Consider the following 22,528-nt stretch of genomic DNA (forward strand, 5'->3'; position numbering starts at 1 on the left):
CTCTTTTTTTTTATTTACCAAAACCGACCCGATTTTATGATTAGCAGACTAATCACCTTCCTATATAGGACAGTGTTAAACTCTAATTAGAAGCCTTAAACCCTAAAAATTAATGTCCTAAATAGTCGGGGTTGTCAACCCCCGACTATTTTGGTTTTGGTAAATTAAAAAAAAAGAGTCGGTTTAAAAAAAATAAATTTGAAATGGGTCTGTTTAGAAAAATTGTTCATAAAAAGAAGAAAAAAAAGGGGAAAGCAGAACCATCATCATCATCATCGAGGTCAGCTATGTTTTGCCTCCGGATTCACTCCCTGGACTCCCTCACCGCCTCCGCGGCCGCCGCCTCCTCCTCCTCCGGCCAATCAGGAGGAGGGGGAGGAGGAGAATTTCAAGAATCAGAAGGAAGCAGCAGCAGCAGCGCGATCACAAGCGCGGATCCAAGAATCCAAGTTATAAAGGGTACCATCCACCTCTATCGAAATGGACCCCACCCCATCCCCTCCTCCTCCAACTCCTCCTCCGCTGCCCCCGGTTGCTTTCCAGACCCTCTCCTTCTCCCTGTAATTTCTCCATCTCATTTGTTTACCTTTCTTAATTTTATCATTTGGAAATGGAAAATTAGGGCCTCAGTTGTTTTTTGTGGCGAATTATTTATTATGCGTACAGGCTGGGAGAGGAACGCTTCTGTTTGTCCTCGCCGTCCCCAACCGCCTCTCTGCTGATGATTTCCTTCGCTTCTGCGGCTCCTATGCCGACCGCTCCTCCGACATCAGAGTCATCAGGTTTGGACGTTCAATCTTTCAAGGAGTCCATTTGTTTTCTTGTCTTTATTTGTATGACTGTCGATAATATTGGGGCATCCTTGGGCTTGTTTGGATTGAGGGGAATAAGAGTGAAGGGAAGTTAGGGGAACCATTCACCTCCATTCACCTTGTTTGGGAACATTTAGAAGGTGAAGTTATTCACCCTAGTTCTCCTTGGTTCACCCCTAATAGTATAAAATTTGTTACCCCAAATTGGGGTGTAACCAAGGGGAAGGGAACTCCCTTCCCTTTCCTTCCATTCTCTCACCTAGTTTCCCTTAACTTCCCCTCACCCCCTACAAATCAAAACATGCTCAGTGTTTAGCTATGCTTTTTTTGGGTTAACCCTTAAACTCGGGTGCGATAGTAAGTGAAGGCAAACAAATCATACTCGCTTTCCCTTTAAAAGATGAAGTTGTGGAAAACTTTTCAAGAACTATATTACCCTTATTTTTTTATATTACATCTATTACTAACTAAACTAAATTAATTATCATTGTTAATTAATTATACTATCTATCACTTCAAGTTTGTATAATTTGGTCCCTAAAACTTCCAACATTATTGTGAAACTCTGCATCATATTAATTATTAGTAATTATGATAATATATTAATAGATAATTGCATATTAATAAAGTATATATGGAAAGAGTAGAAAGTATAGAATTGTTCTAAAATTATACCATGATGCTCATATAGAAAAATTACAAAGAGCATTCTTATGTTTACGTAATAGGACAGAAGGTACAAACATAAAATTTTAGAAAACATTAAGATATTTAAGTGTAGCAAGATACAAGTGGGGGTACATAAGTATACTTTTGGTAAACTATAAGTACAAAAGAAAACCCATAACCTTCCTATATGTACCATCGAAGACCTCGGCATATACAATATGAATATATACGATCAAATTCCAAACACAATGCTAATTACGCCTAATTAAACCGGATAAATCCTAATTAACTCCAACCCCTAGCCTAATTAAATTAGGAAATGTAAGAGCATTCACTTATGCAAATATCATACCTGATGTTATTTGAAATCTAATAATCAAGAAATAAAGCGCAGAGAGAAAGAAATTTAAAAATCATAAGCAAAATTTAGAAAATGATCAAATCATACATTCGTCAATGAGTTTCCTTCGTGATCCTACCTGATGTCTAAAATCTAAGAAGTGAGGAGATGATGGCAGAGGCGGTACGGTGATGATGAGGATAATAATTATCATCCTTGGTAATTAATGAATTAAGATAGTTGGACGACGTTGCCGGAGCAAAATCGTAACTGATGGAATGGTTGCCTGAGTGAAGTCGTAACCGATAGAATGGAGAATAAAGGAACGAAGGTTTAGGGCTCCTGATTTATGACTTCTGTGTAACGAAAAACTTTCCAATGACTATATTACCCCTATTTTTTTATATTACATTCTACTACTAACTAAACTAAATTAATTATCATTGTTAATTAATTATACTATATGTCGCTTCAAGTTTGTATAATTTGGTCCCTAAAACTTCCAACATTATTGTAAAACTCTACATCATATTAATTATTAGTAATTATAATAATATAGTAATCGGTAATTGCATATTAATAAAGTATATATGAAAAGAGTAGAAAATATAGAATTATCCTAAAATTATACCATGACACTCATATAGAATAATTACAAAGAGCATTCTTATGTTTACGTAACAAGACAGAAGGTACAAACATAAAATTTTAGAAAAAATTAAGATATTTAAGTGTAGTAAGATACAAGTAGGGGTACGTAAGTATAATTTTGGTAAACTATAAGTTATTTAATTTCTGTTAAGCCTATAAAAAATTGAATTATTTATTATCTACAAACAATAGTATATAATCTCATTTATAAATAACATTCATCATACAATATGAGACCATATGCTTAGCTTATTTACTCCTTTATACTTAAAGGATAAAGGATGGTCCAAATATTTACTGTTCATGCTGCAGTAAATAAATACAGTAAATTACTATAGCATGAACAGTAAATTTTTAGGTCCTCCTTTAAGTATGCAGAGTAAATTTATTATTAATGCTACAATAATTTACTGTATCATGAATAGTACTCTTTTAAGTATAAAGTAGTAGATATGATTTTTAATTTTAAGCATACAATAATTAAATCAAATGTATTAAACCTTAGAGGGAGGTAAGTTCAAAATGCAATGCTTAAAAAAAGAACCATATTTTGAATAAGTATCAAGATTTTGAATTATTTCCTAAAATTATATACTTCACTTAGAAAACTTTAGAATAGACTTTCAAAGGACTACTACAAGGTGGTGGACATAAGATAAATATTGAACAAATAAAATTCAGGATATCAGATTGCAGAAATTGGGAATATATATACAATATTGAGCGTCATATGAGATAATATTCATACATAACATAATATTGTAATATGTAAGCTAACATATTAATGATTTTTAAACATAACAATTTGCATCGAGATATATATGCTTAAGATTTTGGAGAGCCGAGAATGCAAAGATTTCAGAGAAGAATTGCGGCTTTTGTGGGTTTTGATTTTGTTTCCCAAACATGATTCAAACTCGAGCCCACAATCAAATTAAAGATGACATGATTATTTCGATATCTTCAAAGGGATATATCAAGCATATTTTTATAGCGGTCGATATATAAAAAAAATCACCAAATAAAAGAAAATAATAAAAAATTTTATCGAGATAAAGTCTTTAACCCGATATATCAGCCGATATAGCAGTATCAATTGATGTTTAATACAATGCCTATAAGAGCAAATATGTAAAAATTATTTACATATTATTCCCTTGATTTTAAGTATCCAATAATTCTATGTTATTCCCTCAAAATTTTGAAATTGCTCATAATTTTAGGGACTAATATTAAATTATTAAAAATTTAAGGGACAAATTATAAATAAGCTATATTTAAAAGAAGAGTTAATTTTTTAAAAACCGTCTCAACTATAGGGATTGTCTCAAAAAACCCACTCAACTGATTCAATTTAATAAATCCCCTTATTATGTGGGTGTTATAGATAACCCCTTTTAATTTTGGTACTATTTTAGAAAACACCCCTCAACTATAGCGTGTCTCAAAAAAACTCCTATAATCCTTTACACTTATATCAATAGACCCCCTTAACATAGTTACTTCAATATGTGGTTTGGACAAAATACCCTCTTGAAGAAAGCCATTTTAGTTAAAAAGAAACGCTCAACCGGTAATAAAAGGACAACAACCAATTTACAATTCTTTTTTCCTTTATATCACATCTTTTTCTTTTATTTGGCAAAAACCAATGTAATTCTTTTATGGTTGAGGGATATTTTGATCTTTTCAAGTCAAGTATTTGTCACATAATAGATAAGACTCAATGATATTAGTTTTGAGAGGTTTGGTTTAAGTGATGAAAGTTCACAAGGGTTAAATAAAATTTTTTACGTTGAGATAGATCACCTACAAAACACCCAAAACTTGACAGAGATTTACTCAGGTTCAAATAGATTTTTTTTTGGGGGGGGAGGGGGATGTTGACATGCGCCCTATAATTGAGGGGGAGTTTTCAAAATTAACCTTTAACCAAAAACACAACTTAAGGCACATGTGACGTCAATTTTATAAGAGTGGAGTTTATAGCAATACCATCACTCAATTAATTGATTTGGGTTATTCGTCCTTAAATATATCTTATACATCAACTCTGAAAATCTTTTGCTATAAAAATCTCTAGGAGAAACTTAATCTTTATTTGGGATGAGTATGTGATCCTTCTGATTGTCCTTGTCTTTCATGATTTATAATAAATTATTGGATAAAGTAAATTAAGTTGTTACTCGCATTCTTATAAGTTTATGAAGCTCATAACTCGAATATGAGTTTTGTTGCGGAAACTGTATTCTTCTAATTCCTTAACATAATTTTTGGATATTGTTTGACATTGAATGGATATGAATTATTTTGTTAAAATACAATCATTATGAGTGCATAATATGTATAAATCATTCTCAAAGTATATTTTATAATTTTTAAAAACTAGAGAGTAATCGCTTTGACAAATAAATTAATAGTTGTTGAGATGTAATAGAGTCTAATATCATATTTTGGAATTGATCTGGAATTGATCACATAGTTTATGTTTTCGTTCTTGATTGAATTTGCACATTCTAACTTAGAAAATTCTAGAAAAAAGTTCTTGAATATATACAATACTCGGTCGCCGGATAAACAATAGGTGAAAGTAAACAATAGGTGGAAGTGATTTTTTTTATTACTAAAAAAAATCCTTACTGATTGGATAAAACCTACAATTGTCTTTGATGAATTTAAGAATTTATTTTCTTCATTAATAATAATAGATTTTTTCATATTGGTCCCTTACATCAATAATATTTTGAAATTATACATTCAAATTACTAATTAATCTTAAATCAATAATATTTTAATGCTTTAAACATCACTATTTCTCTCGAAGATAAAATGTTAAATCTAACAAGATTTTACACATGAAAATATAAAAAATTAATATATTATGATAATTATAAACTTTTTTATAACCATGTTATAGCAAATAAATAAACTTAAAGTAAATAATTAAATATTTGATCACGTGTAGTGCACGTGCATTCCACCTTGTATTCATATGTTGTACATGGTAATAAGTGGCAAAGCCACGTATTTCGGTAAATGGGTCCAAAAAAGTTTAGACCCTCACCTCCAGAAAAAGAAGATATTTGACCTCTTCTAAGAAATTGTTTCATGATTGAGTCATTATTTTAGTCCTTAAGTCTTTCATATTTTGAATTAGTCCTTCAAATCATGGAAATTGCTATTAGGTCTCTCAATTTCTGACTTATTTTTAGATCAGTCTCTCCATTCAAGAATATAAATAGTGATTAGAAAGAATAAATTTAAATTTTTTCATCAGAATTGGGAGAGCTAATAGTCCACAACACATTCTACTTGTAATCCCTCCAATTGCTACTTCTGCTTGTGATTGGAGTGATTAGTTTCAAAATAAGTTAAGAATTGAGGAACCTATGGGAACATTTGAGAGGTTAATTTCAATCTAACATTAGAATTGAGGCACCTAATAGCAATTTCCACGATTTGAGGGACCAATTTCAAAATATAAAAGATTGAAGGGACCAATATGGAAAAAATCCCAATATTTACTAAGATGATTTGTATTATTCAAAGGGGACTAGGGCCCTATTGGCCCTTACTGGCTCCACCCCTGATGGTAATATCTTGAAGAGAAATATAGTTAGCTTATAAAGTTGTTAGATGGAATGATATATTAAAATGCTCTTACCCTTGCTTGTATAATAATTAATAAGTATTAAATCATATGCACAATAAATTAGGATTTTACAGTTGAATTGAGAGGCATTAATTTTCATCACATCCTTCACCCATGAAACTCCTATCGTATTCGCATAATTAGCACCACTGACCAGAAACTGGTCTTGTGGAACCAGAGCATGCTCCCTATGTTAAAAATTATAATTGAAACTAGTTCATTACTAAAAGGAAAAATTGTATCAATGCCCCAAAATTTAGAACTTTACGTGGCCTAACCCCCTGTATTATTTCCCTTGTGTGTCGGTCCTCCATTGTATTTTACCAGGGTTTTCTATTTTACCCTTTTTTATTCTTCACCCATTAAAAAGCCTTAACCCTCTCCCTGAATCCTCCTCTTCTACCTCCCACGTCGGCACTGTTCCTCTCCTCCCTCATCTCTCGTCCTTTCTCTTTGTCTTCTCCTCTCTCTTAACCTTTATCCTTTCTCCTTTCCTCCTCTCTCCTACCCCCAACCGTGACCCTCTCCTTCATCTTTCCCTGTGACCTCGTCATCTCTTCTCGCTGCCCTTCTGTCACCACCAACCTCGAGTGCATTCTTAACTAGTTCGATTCCAATGACTGATGACAAAGATCTCCTCAAACTCATTGCCATCTTCTAGTCCCTCGACCACCCCCTCTCTGCCTATGATTCCTCCTGTGACTTCTGCTCCATAACACTCATCAAAGCGTATTCCTCTCATTGCTGCCACGAGAATTGGGTCATTGACATTTGGGAAGGAGATGTAGCATCACGTTGTGAAGTTTGGAGTTGAATTGGTAATGTGGCATTGAGTGAGATTGTTGAAATGTATGCAAAATGTGGGAAAATTGATAACGTTAGGTAAGTATTTGACGAAATGACTGAGAGAGATGTGATTTCTTTAAGCGCGATCACTGTTATAAATAGCGGTATTGTGACGCTAATAGCGTTAGCGGTCCCTTCCTGCTACGCTATTGCCCAATAGTGATGACGTATTGCGAAATATGTGCTTTTCATTCGCAAAAATGGCCAATAGCGTGCCATAGCGGTGAATGGCAAGCGATTGTGAGCAAAATCAGCTTCTTGATCGCTACTTAAAGGCGATTTGAGGTTTATTTTTTTAAAAATTAAACCTGACCTGTAACCACTACAACTCACTGCCTCCCGTGATTTTTAGCTTATTCCCGCTGCCTCCCACATTCTTTGGCAGTTCCCTCAGCACTTCCTGTCATCTCCTCTTCCTATCACCTCCTGTCGTCATGAGCTCCTATTACAGTCCTCTCATCACTCAGCTTATCTTTTCGAATATGATGACTCTGACTCCTCCAGTCATCTTCAGTATTATGTGATGGTTACATGTTTATTTCATATTTAGGATCTCTTTAAATCATCAAATATGCACTTCTAGATTTTTTAGATTTTTCTTTAATTTTTCTTTTTTTAAATGTATACATATCTAAATTAGATTACTGTCATTTGACTTTGCGTTTTTATCGCTATTTTACCGTAATAGACCTAAATAGACTTAGCGATATCTCACCTCTACGTGACGCTATCCATCATCGATAAGCTTGAGCGCGATTGACTGAGAGGTATTTTTATGTGAAGAGGAAGAATAAAAGTTTGGGGTTGTTTCTTTAGATGTTGAGGTGTGGAATTAAACCAAATGATTTCACTTTTGCTAGGTTTTGGATGCTTGTGGAGAGATTGCAGCTAAATGATTGGGGAGGGAGATTCATGGATGTATGATAAATGTTGGATTTGATTCAGGATCTTTTGTTGTTGCTACTCTTATTGATATGTATTCAAAATGTGGGAACGGTGAGAAAGCAAGAGTGTTTTTTTAGGACAAAATGATTATTCTTTTGTACTTCTTTGAAATCTGTGTTTTGTTAATAGTTGGTGGCCATCATCGAAGCTTGAGAGAGTAAAGGAGTAAAGTGTAGAGAGAGGGTTTGTGTATCAAGAGAGAGGGAATATGTTATAATAACACGTCATGTATAAATAAATGTAATGGAGATATTTTCATCTAGTTGTGTGTATGTAAACATAAACATTGCGCAAACTTATAGTTGTATGGGTTAATTGTAAATATGTACGATTAGCTATGAATCTTACCCAGTTAATGTTAACTTTACTTTAAAGCAAAAATAAAATTGATAAAGCTTAAGTATTGGCTAAAGTTAATAGAAGCTTGCTAAAATTAGCAGCTACTGTATATAGTTGATAGGTACTAGATAAAGTTAACATGTACTAGATATAATCAACAAGTAATTGGTATATTTAACAAATACTGAATATAGATAATATGATAAGTGTTGGATTTGATTTAGGATCATTTGTTGTTGCTAATCTTGTTGATATATATTCAATATGTGGGAATGTTGACAAGACAATGATGTTTTTTGAGGGAAAAAAGATGATTCTTTTACATTTGTTTAAAATTTGTGTTTTGTTAAGAGTTGGTAGCCACGACCGAAACTCGAGAGAGTAAAGGAGTATAGTGTAGAGAAAGGGATTGTGGATTGAGAGAGAGAGTAATTGAATAAAATGTAGAGAGAAGGATTGTGAATCGAAAGAGGGGGTATGTAATAGTTACACATCATGTACAAAGAAAATGTAATGGCGATATTGTAATGTAGTTGTGTGTATGTAAACATCAACATTATACAAACTTACGGTTGTATGGGTTGATTATGAATTATGAAAGATTAGCTGTGGATCTTACCCGGTTAATGTTAATTTACTTTGAAGTAAAAAATAAAGATGACAAAACATTATGATGTGAAATGAGACATGAGGTCTATCAGAATCAGCGGTTTAATTCAAATAACAGATCGTTTCACCAAATTTCATGATCTTTGGCAGGAATTAAATTTAAAACAACTAATGTGACAGATGTATTTAACAAAATTTGCATTAATAATTATGAATAATTCTCATCACAATCAATTTAATTGTAATATTCATTATCATGCACAAGTTCTACAATCAATATCAAATTTTAACAGTCACATGCTCAATTACTCTCAACTCACAAATATAATCTAAGCAGTGAATATATGATAAGAGTTTAGAGATGGAATACTCATGCAATTAACTAATAAAATGAGATTAACAGAAAAATAGAGAGAAAACAAAACCTTCGTTGGCCTGAACATACTCGACATGAGGGATCTCTGGAGGTGGTGCGATGACGTCAAACTAGATGACGACGCGGCGGCAAACTGAGCGACGATTACGGCGACGACTGAGCGATGACAACAACGGCGAACTGAGCGATGACGACGGCGACGAATCTTAGCGACGATGAGGGTGACGGGTCAACATGTAAACTGGCGACATGGGTGACGAGAGAACGTGGTCAACGAGTGGACGCATGCGAGACGACAACGGCGGTTGTTTGAGGTGGATCTGACGGTTTGTGGAGGAGGAAAGGGTGGCTGCTCGAGGTGGAGGAGAGCAGGAGTAAGTTCGTCGGGACTGTTCGAAGTGGGGGTGATTGGCGGGGCTGCTCGAAGTGGAAGGGAGCAGGGGAGGAGGCGACAGCGGAGGCTGCTGGAGGAGGAAAAGAGCGGGGTCGGTTGTTTGGAAAAACGAAGAAGAAATAGGGGAGAGTGGCGGCTGTTTGTGGAAGAGGAGCCAAGGGAGTCGGCCTAGGGTTTCACCCCCGAGGCTTCACACCAATAATGAGTTAACAAAATTTTTTCATTGATTCAAATCTTCATCCTTAAAAATCTGATTACAACAATCTTTTAAAGAAAAAAAATTGCAGATTCTGAAATCCCTCAAATCACTCAATTTGCCACACCTGACTCTACTACCAAAATTGACCCAAAATTCAAAATTCGAAATTAAAATCATACCAAAATAGAAAATCCATCAAATCTCTCACAATTAAAACTAAATTAAGATCTGGTCAAACTTGCTAAATCTTCCTTATCCAAAACTAAAATAAAAGAAAGTTAAATAACAAATATGGAAAATTGTCATTATTGTCCTCATCACATTAGGTACTGGCTAAAGTTAATAGGTACTGGATATAGTTAATAGATACTAAATAAAGTTAACATGTGATGGATATAGTTAGCAAGTATAGGATATAGTTAACATGTAATGGGTATATTTAACATGTACTGAATATAGTTAACAAATACTGAATATAGTTAACTGATACTAAATATGATTAACAGGTGCTGGATATAGTTAACATGTAGGGGATAAACTTAACATGATAGGGGTAAACTTAACATGTAAGGCGTAGACTTAACATATAATGGATAAACTTAACAAGTTGTTACAAAATTTATTTGATATTTACTAAATACTAACTAAGAAGCATGAGCTCAAGGTTAGTCATGACAGAGGGCAATGCAGGGAAGGCAGACGTCGGGGGGAGAGGAGAAGATGAAGATGGAGAGGAGGGTGAAGAGAGAGTAGAAAGAGGAAGAGAGAAGGCTGAATCACAAATGAGAGGAGGGTTAGGAGGAGAGGATGGGTATTTTCGGAATATTTATAAGACATTTTTTGGGGAAGGGTAAAATGAGGGCTGAATCACAAACGTGCAGCGTATTTGGGGCTAAAACACAAGGGAAATAATACGGGGGGCTGAGACACATCAAGTTTTAAATTTTGGCCTTGACATAATTTTTCCTTACCACATGTTAAATCGGGTATTCCTTCCTCTAATCGTAGAGGTAGTCTGTGATCACAACCAACATTTTTAGGTTGATGGAAAAGTTGGAGGAGACAGGCAGAGATGGTTGTTTGTGTTGTTGTTGTTAGGGAGTACATTGGGTAGTTCAGAATCATGACATACTTGAATTCTTCTTTCCCTTTTGTACTTTATGTCTAAAGAACTCCATCTAGTTTTGAGTTATAAATCATAATTTAGTGTTTTGTAATATGTATATTGTTTATGTTTTAAAATTTATGTATTATCAGCCTCATGTCAGCCTCATGTGAATTTTATTGAAATGCATATGTATGTATATAGCAGAAATTTTTGGCGTCATGTTTTTTTAAAGAAATTTCAATGTTATCTTATATATCCAAAAACACATGTGAAAATCATGATTTAAGTTCTTTCGAAATCTACAAAAAGTTACCAACTTATGGTATTATTGAACATTCTCATACTAAGTGAAGTTTACCGTGCTCATTGATAAAGTGACTCATTGAGGTTGTCGCAGCTTCTTCAAAGATTCATGAGTCTTTTTAGTTGCTTGTGTTTACCACTGCTTGTCTCTCTTCATTGTTATTAGTCTCTTAAGAAGGGTTACTCCTTTAGAGAAGGATAATGGTACCCAGCTCCAAGATATTTCTCCTAAATTAAATGACTTCACTCTGCATTTTATTCAAATGATAATGGCGTTTCACTTTTTAGGAATGATGCTATGGAAGACCGATATAGTGTCCTGGTTAAGTTTGATGAGCAGAAGAGTGCTGACACCTTCTATCTTGAACTCAATGGGTGGCGCTACCCTTCTGCAGAGGTTCTTGATTATATATATTATTGTGTCAATAGTCCACTTTTCCCCAAATTTCCCCTCCAATTAATTGACGGAGCTTTTTGGTTGGTTGAAATTGCAGGGAGAGGTTTGCCATATACTATTTTTAGACCCTGTTGAGTTTACTGAATCAACAGAAATTGCTGGTACTCCCCCTACAGGTTCTACAGAGTTACCCACCTGTCCTGTGTGCCTTGGTAAGATCTTATTTCCTGTTGCACCTATTCAAAGAGGTATCCATCTTTACTCTTGCTTCTAAGATAAATGAAGGCAAGAGAAGTATTGGCTGGTTAATAGAAGTTAGAGAAGATGTCCTGTTGGAAGTCCATTATACAACTTTTCTTTCTTTGAGATTTAATGGGGGCTTTTCACTTTTTTTATATTTCGAGTTTATCCATCAACATCTTAACAACAACATACATCCCTTTTTGAAAATAAAAATAACATAAAAATAAAAAATAACATGAAATTTGAAATTGTGCTGAGATTGACAACAATTCATGCACATCCATCTTGTTGATGTAGAGGAATTTCTACAATTGTCATTCAGCACCTATCCTCGATTCGCTTAAGGTTCATTGTTATATTTTTGCAAAATGAGATCTATGGCGGGATGATTGCATCAGATGATCTGATTTACTAGAAGACTAAAACCAAGTAGTAATAAGCAGTTCAGTTATATATGCCTCAATGGACTTTTTTAATATTTATGTCATACAATTGAGCTAATAGTACCTTTTGTTTTTGTTTTTTTTCAGTATTAGTCCCTTAAATCTTTAATATTTTGAATTAGCGCCTCAGACGATTGAAGTTGCTATTAGGTTTTCCAATTCTTATAAGTTGCTTGAAAATTAGTCCCTCTCCCCCAATTCTTATAAGTTTTAAACTAATTCATCCAGTCAAGAAATTTACTGTTCTTGCTAATGTGTGCTAATTCAGGTCATGCAATTAATATCGTAATTGGCTGAAGCCTACATGTAAAGCATGCATATATTTAAATCACTACATGTTTTTCATAATGTGATGTAAAAAACCGTCTTGCTGGCACATGTGAGTAGCGTATTTCTGGATATTTTGGTGGGTTGTACTTTTCTTTGCATGCGCAAATGTGTGTATTACTTATGTACATGTTTTGGCATTTGCTCATGGAAAAGCATTGCACACACATTATGTGTGGGTCTTATTATCATGTAAAATTGAAAATTTTTGTGTAGGTCTTATTTCATATGTGTGCTTAAGACTTCCCTAGCAAGTTCTTGGTTGTCATCTTCTTCTGCTTGAGCCTTTCTAACGGTGATTTCCTTTACATATTCAATGGCTCAGAGAGATTGGATCAGGATATTAGTGGGATTATTGCAACCACTTGTGATCATTCTTTCCAGTGTTCGTGCATATCTAAATGGGCTAATTCATCTTGCTCTGTAAGTCAAACTGCTTCCCATTTAGTTTTATGTGATATTATCAATTAACCATGATGACCATAGTAATCAGTACATGAAGCGAGAATGATCAAGAATTTGTTTGTCAAAAGCATTGATATTTTCCCCTAATAATAGTACGTCAAATATTGAATAAGAGCTCTAGTTCCAAGTAAGTTTGGGCTCCTTTGCTTTTTCCTATAGATAGTATATCCTTAAGATATGGAAGGGATGGCACTTCCTGTTACTGTCATTCTTGTGCACAGGTTGTATGGTCTAATGATTTTTTTCCCTTTTAGGGTGGTTATTGGTTGGTGTAATTTTGGGGTAAAATGAGATAATTTTTGGGAATTTACTTTATGGTGTTATTCATTGGGACAATGAGATTGTGATTTCACTTGAAGGTGTTATTCATTGAAACAATGAGATTGGGACAATTATCCTCACTTTTCCCAAAATTATCCCACTTCAATACAAACGTTTTGTCCCAACCTCCAAAAATTATCTCATTCTTAACTTTAGGACAATCATGAGGAAAGTGGGATAATTTTGAAACACTAATTTATTAAATATCTAATATATGTTAATTGTATTATAATATATAGTATATCTTTATTATATTATATTATATTATAAAATTCTATTATAACGAAAGATAATAAAATATTATATAACATTATCTGATATAACATTATTATATATCATTATTACTTAATTAATAGTCTTAAATATATTGTCAATATTGTGGTAGTTATAATATTAAATAATATTTTATTACTATAATAAAAAATATAATAATCTACTACATATTAAAGTACGATAATATATATAAGATTAATGTAATATAATATACTATTTAATAATACTTTTTAATTAATAATATTGAACATATTAATAGTATTTATGGTTATTATAAATATTATATTTTAATAAGGAGCCACATCATCAATTATTCTATTTAAATTATAGTAATTATCATAAAATAAAAAATATTATATTTTTAATAATAATGTAATATTTTAAATAATATTATATTGAATTAAACAAAATATTATAATATTTGATTAAATATTATATTATTGAAATATTGTATTAAATATATTGTTTGCATATTATATTAATTATTATGTAATATATCATATTATTATAATATAATATATTATATTAATTAATAACATTAAATATAGTTATAATTAATTAGTAATTATAATATAATATATTATATTTTAGTATAAAGTGAAATAGTGTATTATATTATAATAACATACCAAATAATATACTAAACCAAATTAGGTAAATTAATTTAGACTTAATTGATAGATAAATATTGTACTTTAATAAGGTGTCACATCATCAATTATCCAACATGAATTGTCAATTCAAAGCTTCAAATTGTCCTATTATCTTAAATTGTTCAACTTTAAACTAAAATTATCCTAAAGGGATAAAATTGTTTCATTGGAACAATTATCCCATTTAGCCCCAACTTGTCCCAACCAATAACCCCCTCCCCCCTAGTATCTTTTGATATAGGTGGAAAATGCTTTTAGGCCCCAAATTGTTAAAGCAAATGATACCAATTATCCCATATAGCCCCAACTTGTCCTAACCAATAACCCCCCTCCCCCCCTAGTATCTTTTGATATAGGTGGAAAATGCTTTTAGGCCCCAAATTGTTAAAGCAAATGATACCAAGCCCCAAGACTTGGTCAACAAGTGCTTAGGCCCCAAAATGAGAAAGCAAATGGGTTTAGCCCCCAATATATCTTCCCATGTCAAAACTCTTAATATATCCCCATTCTACCCTCATTTAATGGCATGTCATCTCTCCTCTTCCCTTCTCACTCATTTGTGTAAACCTTCACATCCAAGTAAAAAAACAACCCCTTCCCTCTTTTTTATGGGGGATTATGCAAAATTTTAGGTGGGTTATTTGCAAATTTTAAAACTTTGTGGAGAGTTTATACAGTTACTTGAGGGCTTATTTGTAATTTTTGAAACTTTGTGTGTGGTTTTTGCAATTGTTTGAGGCAATTTGTATTTTTTATAACTTTTTAGGGCTTTTCAGCATTTTTGGGGTTCATTTGCAGATTTTGGAACTTTTTGGGAGTTTTTTTTGCAAAATTTGGGCATCTTTTGCAATTTCATAAGAACAATTTTTCAAAATAGGCCGATTTAGTTTTTTATTTTTCAAAATCGACCGGTTATTTATTTATTTATTAAAATCGACCCGATTTTGTGATTAGCAGGCTAATCACTATCCTAAATAGTCGGGGTTGCCAACCCCGACTATTTAGAACATTAATTTTTAGGGTTTAAGGCATTTAATTAGGGTTTAACACCTTCCTAAATAGTCGGGGTTGACAACCCCGACTATTTAGTATAGTGATTAACCTGCTAATCACAAAATCGGGTCGGTTTTGGTAAATAAAAAAAAACCGGTCGATTTTGAAAAATAAAAAGCTAAATCGGCCTGTTTTGAAAATTTATTCATTTCATAACCTTCATAGGTAGTTTTCTATAATTTTTCGGGGTTATTTGTAACTTCTGACACATTTTGAGGGATTTTATACAAATTTTCGGGCTGTTATTCGCAATTTCTGTAAACTTTCAATGGGTTGAGCTTATCAGTTAGTTATTAAACTTATTAGTTGGTTATACTTATTAGTTAGTTGTTTAGCTTATGAGTGAGTTGTTACTTATGCGTTAGCTATTAAACTTCTAAGATAGTTTTGAAACTTTTAGATGTTAAACTTATTAGTTGGTAATCTTACTAGATTAATGAAATTGAAGTTAATTTGAAACAATTTGGACAAAAAATATGTTTAACAAGTATCCTATAACTTTAACAACTAACTCATAAGTTTAATATCTAACTTGTAAGTTTAACAACTAACTGGTAAGTTTAACAACTAAGTCATTAGTTTAGTAGCTAAATAATAAGTTTAACCTCTTGAAAGTTATAGAAATTGAAATTGCGACACATATTAGCTGTTAAACTTATTAATTAGTTGTTAAACTTATTAGATTAATGAAATTGAAGTTAGTTTTGGACAATTTGAAGATATAGTAAGTTTAACAACTATTTTATAAGTTACTACGAACTCATAAGTTTAACATATCACTTAGAAAGCTAATAACTAATTTATAAGTTTAACAAGTAACTAATAAGTTTAACAACTATCACGTAAGTCTAACTATTAACTCACATGTTTAAAAACTAAATCATTAGTTTACCAACTAACTCGTAAGTTTAACAACTAATAAGTTATAGAACTTGCAACTAACCTCCCAAAAATGCAACCAAAAAGTTTCAAAAATTACAAATACCACTAAAAATTTACAGAAAATCCCCCATGAAGTATCAGAAATTGCAAATGACCCTAAAAAAATTGCAAAAAATCCCTGGAAAGGTTCAAATTTGCAAATAACCCCTGAAAAATTGCAAACCCCCAAAAGTTCAATAAATTGCAAATGACCCCTCACAAAGTTGAAGAAACGCCCAAAAAGTTTTAGAAGTTGCAAATAACTCCAAAAAGTTGCAGAAAACACCCCCAAAAGTTTTAAAATTGTAAATAATCCCCTGAAAAAATGCAGAAAATGCCCTAGAAGTTTCAAAAATTGCAAATAACCCTTTGAAAATTTTGCATAAAACCCCAGAAAGAAGAGGAAAGGAGCTGTTTTTACTTGGATGTGAAGGTTAAGACATGCGTGAGAAGTGACATGTCATTAAATGAGGGTAGAATGGTTTTAAATGAAAGATTTTGACATGGCAAGGTATGTTGAGGGCTAAACACATTCGCTTTTTCATTTTGGGGTCTTAAGCACTTGTTGACTAAGTCTTTGGGCTTTATTACTTTTGTTTTATCATTTTGGGGCCTAAAAGTTTTTTCCCTTTAATATGTCCTGTGTTGTTAAATTTATGCAGCAGTTTTGGCGTTAAAAATTTGGGTTGAGTACACTTGAAACAGATTCTTACGATTCCACTACTCAGCTTAGTCCCACACTCATTTCTGCCTAAATTTATCTATCCTACCCGACTAGTCGATTCACTTCAACCAGTTCAGTCATGGTTCAGATCCTAGTAAGGAGAGTTACTTAAGTGCTCCGTGGATTCTTTATTTTACTATGCCAGCTTATTAGTATTCTACCTGGGTAGTATGGACGCGGATGCAGACATGGGACACGACAAATTTGTAAACGTAGAATATGGGGACAATGTATATAATACACACATGATCAAATATTGAACGAAAATACCGATAACATTTGTATGTTTCTTTTTATTATCTATAACAAGTAAGAACTAAGTTAAATCAAACCAAGAATAAGACTTAACAACAAAAAGTTTAGTTTTGACCGCATGAGATAATATGATGGGTGTCTTTCAAATATTTAAGTTGTGTTTCAATTTTTGGGTTAAAAACCAATTGGTTTTGAACCTGATATTACTAGAGAAATTAGTTTAGGGTATAAGTAAAGGGAAATCGGATTTTCTTTGAACCACATGTGTCCATGGCGTGTCCACCGCGACACTTGTCGGACACGGACACGGCATCCAAAACGCCATGTCCATATTACCTAGTATTTTACATACATTGTAAGCTAAACTGCTTGTTGGGCTCCACTTAACTGCCAAAAACATTCTAGAGTGGTTCCAACAAGTTTTTCAACGTTTTTAAGTCATTATGTCCAGTCGAAATCAGCCCAAATAGACTCTGATTCTCAAGCCTTTTAGCTTGTAGATCTACTACTCCATTCCTGAGTAGACCTAAAGCTAGAAGATTGCCAGATGCGCGAACCAATACATATTTTACTGACTTAGGTGGAGGTTAGGAACTCTAACATGGATTTATCTGCCAAACATTTTATTATTCTAATGATTTTGAGGAACCTGCATAATTAGAAAAGAATTATTCAGTTATATATTGTATATTCTTCTGTCAACTCCAAAAGGTGAAAGCTTATGAAACTAGTTTGTTTGTCCCTGTAGGTCTGTCATTTTTGTCAAGAGCATTCTGAGAAACCTGCATGCTCTATTTGTGGAACTTCCTTGAACCTCTGGAGCTGTGTAATTTGTGGCTTTGTAGGTTGTGGCAGGTATCGTTTTCTTTTCTACTGTGATTTATCAGCACTATTAATAATTTCTAATCCATGTCATTACTATTTATTCAGTGAAACATTTATCATTATCATCTTAGTCATTAACCATTATTGGTGCAGATACAAAGAAGGGCATGCTGTTAGACATTGGAAAGACACTCAGCATTGTTATTCTCTTGATTTGGAAACACAACGTGTTTGGGATTATGTTGGTGACAGTTATGTCCATCGACTTAATCAATCAAGAGGTGATGATAAGTTGGACAAGTTGAAGTCCAACTGTAGATATACTACAGAAAATTGTGAAAGCTTAACATGCAGTGAAGAAGACCCTGGAATTTATTCAACTATGTTGAACAGCAAAGTTGAAGCGGTAAAAAATAATATTCTCTTCTTAACAATGGGTTCTCTTCCTTTATACCAATGGTTATATACTTTTTTTAACTCAATTGATATATGACAATAGATGGTGGATGAATATAACCGTCTGCTTGCAAGTCAGCTTGAAAGTCAGAGACAGGTATTACTTGTTCTGTTCATTGGTGCCTTTTATATTCATTTCTTCAAACCCTATTTGTGCATCGATGCTAGAGGTTAAAATTGTACTTTGGGTGTGACATTAGCCTAATTTATTGTCTCTTCCAATGGCAGTATTATGAGGGTCTACTTGAGGAGACTAAAGAAAAGAGGGGAAAATACATATTTGAAGAAGTAGATAAGGCTGTAACTTTGAAGATGCAAGATCTCCAGCGGAAGATTGAAGCTGTTATGAAGGAAAAGAAAATTGTTTCTGATGTAAACTTCCTTTCCTCTGTGCTGTTTAGTTTATGGCAACCCTTGCCAGTTGTTTTCTTTTCGTGAATTTACTAGCATACAATAACTTTTTTGCTTAACTTAGTTGGTTAACAATATCCCAATTCCCTCTCTAATTATATTTTTCTCTCTAACCCTCAGAATAATGAGAGCCTTGTAAAAAATCAGAACATTTGGCGTGAAAGAATCAAAGAAATTGAAGACAGGTACCAGTCTCTGCTGTATATGTTGATACTTATAGTCTGTGATGGTTTACTGTATCTCGTAATATATAACTTCCTTTATGTTCTAGACTGAATTATGTGGGAAAATAGTAAGTAAACTCCTAATTTTAGGTCCCCAAGAATAAAACACGGAAAGGATCATGTTCATTTAAATTTTCGATTTATAGAACAACAGCCTTTGGCAAGGTGCGGTCTGCAGATCTTGCTAATGATATTATATAAGTATATAGCTTAATTTGATCAGGGGTTGCAATATTGCTGATTGTTTGGCATTAATTTGTCTCCTACCCATTCACTACTTGTTATACAACATCATCTACTGCAACAAAGCTTTTATCCCAAATGTTTGGGGTTTGGTTACATGAATCATTCTTGCATTCCGTTCTATTATGGTCTTCTCCTTTGTGAAATTAACCATTATTATATCCTTCTTAATTGCTCCCAACCAAGTTCTTTTAGGTCTATCTCGAAATCTCTTTGTCCTATAACTGCAATATTATCACTTTCTAAGTGGTACACTAAGAAGCTTCCGTTGTACATAAACAAACCACCTTAGTCTATTCTTTTATTTTATCCTCGATTGGAGCAACCTCTAATATACTATAAATGCACTCATTTCTTATACTATCTTTTAGTGTATACCCATAAGGCCATTGTAACATTCTCATTTTTGCTACGCTTATTTTGTCACATGTTTCTTAATTGCTCAACATTCTGACCCATAAAGCATTGTTGGTGTTATAATTGTCCTATAGGATTTTTCCTTTAGTCTTATAGGTATCTTATGATCACATAAGACTCCCGAAGTACTACTCCATTTTGGTCATCCTGATTTGATTCGATGAATAACATCATCCTCAATGTCACCATCATGATGAATGATTGATCTCAAATAGCAAAAGTGGTTGCTTTTGATATTTCTTAACCATCAATATATACTATAGGTTCTTTTCTCTTTTTAATCTTCCTAAATATGCATTCCATATATTCTATTTTGTTCATTGAATTCCAAAATCTTTAGTTTTGATAGCTTGTCTTCATATTTCTACTATAGATTTTAGTCTCGTCAACTAATACTATATTATCAGCAAATAATATACACCACGAGACTTCATTTTGAATATGCTTAGTAGGTTAGTCTATAACTAATGCAAAAAAGATTAGGGCTGAAGGCCGAACCTTGATGTAAACTAATGGTGATAGGAAACGATCTAGCTCCTCTTTCATTTGTTTTTACCCTAGTTATTACTCTATCATTCATATCTTTAATCATATCAATACATACACTAGATACATTTTTCTTTTTTAAAACTCACCACATTATTTCTCTAGGCTATCATAAGCTTTTTCTAGATCAATGAAAACTATATATAAATCCTTTTTCTTCTCTTTATATCTTTCCATTAACCGTCTCAATATTTGAATAGTTTCATAGTTGACCTCTTGGGCATAAAGCTAACTTGGTTTTTGGATACACTTTTTTCCATACGTAGTCTGTGATCAATTATTCTCTCCCAAAGCTTCATAGTATGACTCATGAGTTTAATACTACGATAATTTAAATAACATTATATATCTCCGTTGTTCTTATATATCAGTATCAATGTGCTAATCCTCTATATATCTCCCTTGTTCTTATATAGCGGTGTCAATGTGCTAATCCTCCACTCATCAGACATTTTATTTGTCTCAATAATCTTATTAAATAATTTAGTAAACCATTCTAAGCCTATATCTCTAAGACATATGCAAATTTAAATAGGAATGTGTTTGGTCCTACGACTTTCAGTTTTCATTTTCTTTAAAACACCTTTAACCTCACTAATCCCCATTTTCCGACAATATCTATGTTTTCTATCATGCACTACATAATCAAGTTCTCTTTGTCACTCACCTATTTGGTTATCATTAAACAAGCTACGATAGTAACCCCTCCATCTCTCTTGTATTTCCTCGTCGGTTACTAGAAGTCTTTTATCTCACCCTTGATACATCTAATTAGATCTCCATCTCTCTTGTATTTCCTCGTCGGTTACTAGAAGTCTTTTATCTCACCCTTGATACATCTAATATTACCTAAGTCTCTACTCTTCCTTTCTCTTATCTTAGCAAGCTTATATTTTTTCCTCCCTCCTCAGATTCTAACTTTTTAGAGAAATTCTCATATGATTTGTATGCAGGTCACTAACCGCCTTCTTTTGTTTCCTTTCTTGCTAATTTATATTTCTCGAAGTTTTTTTCACTCTTATACTTCACCAATCTTTATATAATGTTTTTTCCTCTTTATTCGCTTTTTGAACTTCTTCATTCTACTATCAACTCTCTTTACCATCTAAGCTACAACTTTTAGATTTTCCTAGTATAACTTTAGCTACATTCTTAATACGAGAAGATATACTATACATAATATTAGTCACGATTTAAAAATGAGCTAAATTCTCTCCTTTTAAGCTCCACCATTTAGTTCTAAATTAATTTCTTGTTCTCTATTAGTTCTTCTACTTTACTTCTTAATATGAATATCTAATACCATCAACATATGTTTTGTAGTTAAACTCTTCCAGTATAATTTTACAATCTTTGCATGTTAACCTATCCGTCATTCACTACTTGTTATGTGTATTAAAATATATCCATTTTCTTAGGATTTTTTTTTCTTGTGGAAACATAGTATGTCATAACTTTTATTTAAACACCTAATTCTCGCAGGGAGAAAGAAAATCTCAGATTGAAAGACGAGAAAATCCGTGATTTGGAAGAACAGGTAAAACCAAGCTCAGTTTTTCAATGTTGATCTAGTAACGGGAACTGATGACACTCTTGTTAATGTTGCAGATAAGGGATTTTACTGTTTTTGTTGAGGCCCAGAAAGTTCTGGACAACATGGGAGATGCTGGCGGAATTCAAGGTGGGACTCTGTTGCCTGTTCCATCTCCTCCACCTTCGTCGACCAGAAGCAAAAGATCTTCAAAGGGAAACCGAAGGCCGAACTAACTTCTGTACATGTTAGGTATTAAAGAGAAAAGAATGGAGCTGTTGTACATATTACAGCATCAGGTATTAAAGGTAATAGTTTCTGTTAACCAAGGTATAGACGTAGAAAAAGTTTGGAAATGTATAGACGTAGAAAAAGTTGGAAATGTATCTCCTGAAAAAATTTGATTTAAAAACGGCTACCCGTGAGCACATATAAGGCTGCTGATTGTACACTGACCTATTTCTAGGGGTGCCAAACCGTATCCGTATCCGAGAAAATATCCGTAACCGTATCCGTTAGGATACGAATATGGTTACTCAAATCTATTACCGATAGGA

At 33.0% G+C, this 22,528-nt stretch overlaps 1 protein-coding gene across 1 annotated transcript; it reads left to right on the forward strand.

The window, feature by feature from the left end:
• Positions 223-22,422, forward strand: LOC109822609 (BRCA1-associated protein-like). Its single transcript, XM_020388842.1, has 12 exons — positions 223-560; positions 667-782; positions 11,532-11,640; positions 11,738-11,852; positions 12,979-13,076; positions 18,067-18,173; positions 18,297-18,549; positions 18,643-18,696; positions 18,828-18,971; positions 19,131-19,195; positions 21,923-21,977; positions 22,049-22,422. The coding sequence occupies exons 1-12, from the start codon at positions 288-290 to the stop codon at positions 22,205-22,207; spliced, it is 1,548 nt and encodes a 515-aa protein (XP_020244431.1). The 5' UTR covers positions 223-287; the 3' UTR covers positions 22,208-22,422.

This window comes from Asparagus officinalis, chromosome 8 (genome assembly GCF_001876935.1).
Source record: "Asparagus officinalis chromosome 8, Aspof.V1, whole genome shotgun sequence".
NCBI classification, from domain to species: Eukaryota; Viridiplantae; Streptophyta; class Magnoliopsida; order Asparagales; family Asparagaceae; genus Asparagus; species Asparagus officinalis.

Excerpts from the sequence above, each read along its gene's own strand:
- LOC109822609 (XM_020388842.1), top strand. The coding sequence starts at position 288 with ATGTTTTGCCTCCGGATTCACTCCCTGGACTCCCTCACCGCCTCCGCG. Across the intron at positions 18,174-18,296 it reads GGCTTTGTAGGTTGTGGCAG|ATACAAAGAAGGGCATGCTG; the intron begins GTATCGTTTTCT and ends TTATTGGTGCAG. Across the intron at positions 21,978-22,048 it reads TCCGTGATTTGGAAGAACAG|ATAAGGGATTTTACTGTTTT; the intron begins GTAAAACCAAGC and ends TTAATGTTGCAG.